The sequence below is a fragment of the Stegostoma tigrinum genome, chromosome 23 (assembly GCF_030684315.1).
Source record: "Stegostoma tigrinum isolate sSteTig4 chromosome 23, sSteTig4.hap1, whole genome shotgun sequence".
Lineage (NCBI taxonomy): Eukaryota > Metazoa > Chordata > Chondrichthyes > Orectolobiformes > Stegostomatidae > Stegostoma > Stegostoma tigrinum.
Genome location: NC_081376.1, coordinates 28,960,684 through 28,967,130, shown reverse-complemented (window position 1 = coordinate 28,967,130; position 6,447 = coordinate 28,960,684). Strand labels below are relative to the sequence as shown.

Genomic DNA, 6,447 nt, shown 5'->3' with positions numbered 1-6,447 from the left:
GTCTAAATTATTTGAATATTTCTAAATGGATAACAATTAGAAATAAAGTGGATACTTTATTCTTTACATTATACAGTACATCGACTAAACATGAGAGATATTTCATCAAATTTAAAAGTTAGGCTATTGAGGTATTAGTTTTGTGAACTGGAGCCTTTTCTGAGGACATCATTTCCCAGGGGCACTGTACCTCAGAGGTTCCTACAGTGTGGAAAGAGGCTATTTGACCCATCGAGTCTGCACTGACCCTCCGAAGAGCATCTCACCCTCAGTATTAATTTTCTGATGAAGGGTCTAGGCCCGAAATGTCAGCTTTCCTGCTCCTAAGATGCTGCTTGGCCTGCTGTGTTCATCCAGCTCCACACCTCGTTGTCTCGCCCACAGTACCTTCAGCCCACCCCCGTGACTCCACATTTACCATGACTAACCCACTTAGCCTGCACACCGCGGGTGTTTTTTTTGGTTTAAAGCGCAGCCAATCCACCTGACAACCGGAGCGCCCAGAGGAAACCCACGCAGAAACAGAGAGAACTTGTAAGCTCCACACGGTCACACAAAGCAGCGGTGCTAACACCGAACCACCGTGCCGCCCCTCATCTGGAGTCTTTGCATAGAAAACAGAAAGATGCTCTTGGTGTAATCGATAGGGTGAAAGTAGTGGTGATAGTGCGTTGGAAAATTTTTATGAAGTAGAAATTTGTTTTATGCCAAATGTACATGCTTTGCATTTGGGGAACCAAAGGAACAATCAATATCTGTTCCGAATCTCATAATTTCATTTGGAAACACGTGAAATTGTTTGCATTTTTGCAATATTACTAGTTTAAAATCATGCATCAGTCTATGTGCTTTTCAGATTTTGTAAATCACTTAATTGTTGCTTAATTATGATTGAGATGTGGTTTATTTAAGTAACAGTTCTTGATATTGTACGAGTAGAGGTTATATACTCAATTACACACTTGGGCTTTGCATTCACATGGATTTTCTTTTTGTTGAAGGCTTTGGCTTTTAATAGCATACTCCATTATTGTCAGACAAGATCGTTGTTATTTCTGTGTGCCTCAAGTACCCAGAAAAAGTTCACTACTTTTGGTTGGCAGCTCAAGACTTGTGCTGCACAATGTCTTCAAGCAACAAAGTTTCATCTTAAAGCATGTGAAAGATGTGTTATGTCACAAGTACAGATTCAACACAGGCAAATGTCTGTAAATGTGCGGGAACACAGGGTGGAGCCAAAGCCCAAATTTCCAGACAATGAACACTTCACAATGATATATAGGTTTCGTGGAATAAGATTCTTGAGAGCTGTTTCAAGGCTAAAAGTACTTCAGACTGGCATAACTGTTGCTCTTGTACCTACATTTTATTATTTTTACCTGCAGCAACAAGTACAAAATACTCTCCTTACTTATATTACTGGATTATCAGGTTTTGCTGTCATCATGCTTTATTTCATGAGTTACTATTTAAGACGATTTGTGGGGATGCTGTATGTAAATGACTCTGGAACCACTTTGAAGGTTTCACATTTGACTTTTTGGGGAAGGAGAAATGATTTTTATGTCTCTGTTGGAGATGTCATGCCTCTTGGAGACACAGGGGACACAGCAAATGAAACTATTCTGCAGTTTAAACAATATAATAAAACTGAGATTTTCTATTTCACGATTAAGTTTGGGCAGATAGTTGATAAGCAAAAATTCTTACAAGTGTTTGGTAATATTCACTAAATTTTACTCACTAGCATCCTGATGTAATTTGTAACATTATGTTGGATGAATTTAACATTTGCTTAAATGTTGAAATAAACTAAGCCATGGTAAAAATCAGGCACTTAATGTTATTAAATATTCAGATCCACAATTTCTTGCAGTATGAATGCACACCTCACTGGCATTATGACCCATGTATCTCCGAATCCAGTTACTGGAGTTAACCTTTTTGAAATGCCACTTGTTGTGGCACAAGCTTTCTCTCCCTATCCTTGGAGTTGTGGTAACGGTAGTTTCTGTAGGTGGACAACAGCAGCCTGAATTTATACAGCACTTTTAGTATTGCAAGACTTCCTATGATTCCAATGCTGAAAGACAGTGTGTTACAACTGTCTGTCTCTGTATAGGGTATCTCAGTGACCTCCCATATTCAGTAGTCATGCAAGATTTTGGGCAGTATAGTGGCTCATTGGTAAGCACTGCTGCCTCACAGGGCCAGGGATTTGAGTTTGATTCCACATCCAGGCAACACTGCAGACTCCTTGTCTATGTGGGTTTCCTGAGATCTCCTCCCACAGTCCAAAGATGTGCACGTTAGGTGGGTTAGCCATGGTAGATTCAGGGTTACCGGGATAGAGTGGGTTGGGGTTGGGGGGGCGTGGTGCTGGGTGGGATGATCTTTGGAGGGTCAGTGTTGACGTGATGGGCCGAATGGCCTGCTCCCGTGTTATAGGGATTCTGTGAAGATGTCATATCTATCCCTTGCAGCAGACCAGGGGGCAGAAGCATAAATATTAAAAGCTGTAGGCATTTTCAATCACAAATTTAACACCGGTTCCTCTTTCCTCTTCTAGCAGTTTGTTCTGTCCTGTGTTGTGTTCACGTGTTTTTCAAGTCATGTTCAATTGCCAGAGCAAGGTGTGTGAGTGCCTCGATGTCCCCATAACAGTACAAGTATTTAAACGACCAAAAACAGCAGAAAGACCTGTACGTTACCAAGCCTTTTAATATTAAAGGCTCCAGTTCAACTGTGCCGGCAGTTAAAAGCATTAATCCAGCAACTAAGATGTAAATCACAAGTAATCCCCTCAAACAGCCTTGTTGGTGGCATTTAACTTTGTGAGCTGAGAGAGGTTCAGACACACTGACAATCTGTCTTCCTCACTTGATGCTAGCAGTCATTCACTGCACGTGCATGCCCCTAGCAAGACGTCATGTGCGCAGCCCATCAGAAGTGTGCATGTAAATTTCATATGCTGTTTTGAGCAATAGGAGGCAGTGTAGTGAGTTCAAATATATACTACTAAGTCCAATGTTACAAGTGCATGGTTAGTTTTCTTTGGCTCTAGATCTTTGGGCAAAAAAACCTGGATGCCTAAGATTTATTCAGTGTTTGAAGCAGACTTGCAATTTGCTATCAAACCTAAGCATTGCAAGAAGACTTTTTATATAATCCTTTCACATTGCCAAATCCTACGGTGGCCATAACTGTTTAAAAGCCTTAGTGAGTAGACATTTTGGAGATGGTTTCACAAATTAATCGTCTGAGATGTTAGGAAGTACTTCTACCCAAACAAACAGTGGTAGATGTTGGAACACTCTTCCACACATAGCAGTGGATGCTGAATTTGTTGTTCATTTTTAAATTTGAGATAGATAAATTTTTGTTAAAGAAAGATTTTTTTGGTCATGAGCTGAAGGTATGTAGGGTTAGGCCACCCCTCAGTTATGATCTGAGAGTGACAGAACTGGGCCTGAGGGGCTGAATGGCCTAAGCTTGTTCCGATATTATAAATTTGATCAAAGAGAGGCTGGGATTATGGATTAAGCAGCTTCCAATATCTTAGAATAGTCAGAATCAGCAGATTAATCAAGTCCAACATATTTCATTGTCCCACTATTGATGGACCAATGGCCTCCTAATGACAAATTTCACCTAGCTGTCAGTACTACTACTGAACTGTTGTAGATGATAATATTATTTTAAATCATAATTTGTTGCAAAGACTTGTTGGATTTTCCAGCCAGGGAATGCATTAATTTCAATCTGGAAATCTATAATTGTATAAAAGCTACAAGGTGATTTCATCCTTTACAAGATCATAGATTCCCCACAGTGTGGAAACAGACCATTCAGCCCACTAGGTCCACATTGACCCTCCAAGCAGCATCCCACCCACACCCAACCCCTTACTCTACCCCTGTAATCCTGCATTTCCCATGGCTAACCCACCCACCCACCCTGCACATCCCAGGACAATAGACAATTTAACATGGCCAATCCACCTAACTTGCACATATTTTCAATGTGGAACGAAGCCACAGCACCAGGCAGAAAACCACGCAGCCACATGGAGAATGCGCAAACTCCACACAGACAGTCACCCAGGGGTGGACTTGAACATCAGTCATTGGCACTGTGAGGCAACAATGCTAAACATGAACCACCATACTGCCCTAAAGATGATGGTCTATAAAATCCAAAATCTATCATGATGAGCAACAAGTATAAATGTCCTTTCAAAACAAAACAATAAACATGTTTAAAAGTTATGCTTTACATTAATGTATATTTTGATCTGGGCAGAAGTTTTATATATATACAAAAAATCCTGGCAAAATCATATCTCAGCTATTAAGATAATGAATTGGTATGTTTTTAAAAGGGCAAGTTGAGTTGGCCTCAAGCATTTGAAGCCTGAAAAAAGAACACAAACTGGTATTGATGACAACGTTTCTGTTGAAACGTGCAGAGAAGTAAGCAGACAATTTTTAGTTTATTGGCTTTCTCGGATGGAATTTAAAAAAATTCTCTAAGGAACAGTTTGTAAGAAGCCATAAACTTAAATTGCTGTATTGCCAAATGATGGGAAAGAAGGACTGAAAAATTCTGCACCAGTCATAGGAAGAGTCTTATTAAGCTGGAGAGGGTTCAGAAGAGATTTACCAGGATACTTAATATGGAAGGTGTGAGTTATAAAGAAAGGCTGGGTCTTTCCTCACTGGAGCTTAGGAGGTTGAGGGGTAACCTTAAAGAAGTTTATAAAATAATGATCGGTGCAGATAGAGTTGTCTTTTCCCTAGAATGGGAGACTTCAAGACTAGGGGCACATTTTTAAGGTGAGAGGAGAGAGATTTTAAAAAAAACTCATGGGGCAGTAAATGTTTTTTTACAGAAGGTGCTTTGCTTGTGGAATGAACTTCCTGAGGAAGTGTTGTATTTTGATACATTACAACATTTAAGAGACATTTGGATAAGTTCATGAATAGGAACGTTTTGGAGGGATAGGAGGCAGGAGCAGGCAGATGGGACTAGTTTAGTTTGGTATTATGGTCGACAAGGAATGATTGAACCAAAGTTAATAAAATGTGAGGCTGGATGAACACAGCAGGCCCAGCAGCATCTCAGGAGCACAAAAGCTGACGTTTCGGGCCTAGACCCTTCTTCAGAGAGGGGGATGGGGTGAGGGTTCTGCAATAAATAGGGAGAGAGGGGGAGGCAGACCGAAGATGGAGAGAAAAGAAGATAGGTGGAGAGGAGAGTATAGGTAGGGAGGGGATAGGTCAGTCCAGGGAAGACGAACAGGTCAAGGAGGTGGGATGAGGTTAGTAGGTAGGAGATGGAGGTGCGGCTTGGGGTGGGAGGAAGGGATGGATGAGAGGAAGAACAGGTTAGGGAGGCAGAGACAGGCTGGACTGGTTTTGGGATGCAGTGGGGGGAGGGGAAGAGCTGGGCTGGTTGTGGTGAGTCCATCATGGGCCTCCTGCAGTGCCACAATGATGCCACCCGAAGGTTGCAGGAACAGCAACTCATATTCCGCTTGGGAACCCTGCAGCCCAATGTGGACTTCACCAGCTTCAAAATCTCCCCTTCCCCCACCGCATCCCAAAACCAGCCCAGTTCGTCCCCTCCCCCCACTGCATCCCAAAACCAGTCCAACCTGTCTCTGCCTCCCTAACCTGTTCTTCCTCTCACCCATCCCTTCCTCCCACCCCAACCTGTCTCTGCCTCCCTAACCTGTTCTTCCTCTCAACCATCCCTTCCTCCCACCCCAAGCCGCACCTCCATCTCCTACCTACTAACCTCATCCCACCTCCTTGACCTGTCCGTCTTCCCTGGACTGACCTATCCCCTCCCTACCTCCCCACCTATACTCTCCTCTCCACCTATCTTCTTTTCTCTCCATCTTCGGTCTGCCTCCCCCTCTCTCCCTATTTATTCCAGAACCCTCACCCCATCCCCCTCTCTGATGAAGGGTCTAGGCCCGAAACGTCAGCTTTTGTGCTCCTGAGATGCTGCTTGGCCTGCTGTGTTCATCCAGCCTCACATTTTATTATCTCGGATTCTCCAGCATCTGCAGTTCCCATTATCACTGATTGAACCAAAGGGTTTGTTTCCATGCTATATGAGTCTATAACAGCTACAAAGTACAGGAAATTACATATATGGTCAATACCTCTTTCAGTATTGTCAGAAAGTGTCTCATTGAGGTTTGAACAAAGTATTGGAGCCTCATTAATCAACTGCAGTTTAAGTCTGATTTTCAGCAGCACAGCACGGTCTTGTCAGTTAAAAATCCTACCTAAATTAAAAAGATCATTGCAAAGGTGATTTGATGCTTAGTGAAAGTAGGTTGGTTACCTGTTAGAATACGTGGCAGATGGTTAACCATTCGCTATTGATTTTATACATAATTTCTTGTAGTTTGTGACTAATGTGTGTATTACTAAT

At 42.2% G+C, this 6,447-nt stretch overlaps 1 protein-coding gene across 1 annotated transcript; it reads left to right on the top strand.

Annotated features, from left to right (window-relative positions):
- Window positions 1–1,036: 1,036 nt before the first annotated feature.
- Window positions 1,037–1,760, top strand: tmem186 (transmembrane protein 186). The gene is given in 1 exon segment (XM_048551725.2): window positions 1,037–1,760. A coding segment is annotated over 1 exon segment (588 nt). The 5' UTR covers window positions 1,037–1,172.
- The last annotated feature ends 4,687 nt before the right edge of the window (window positions 1,761–6,447 follow it).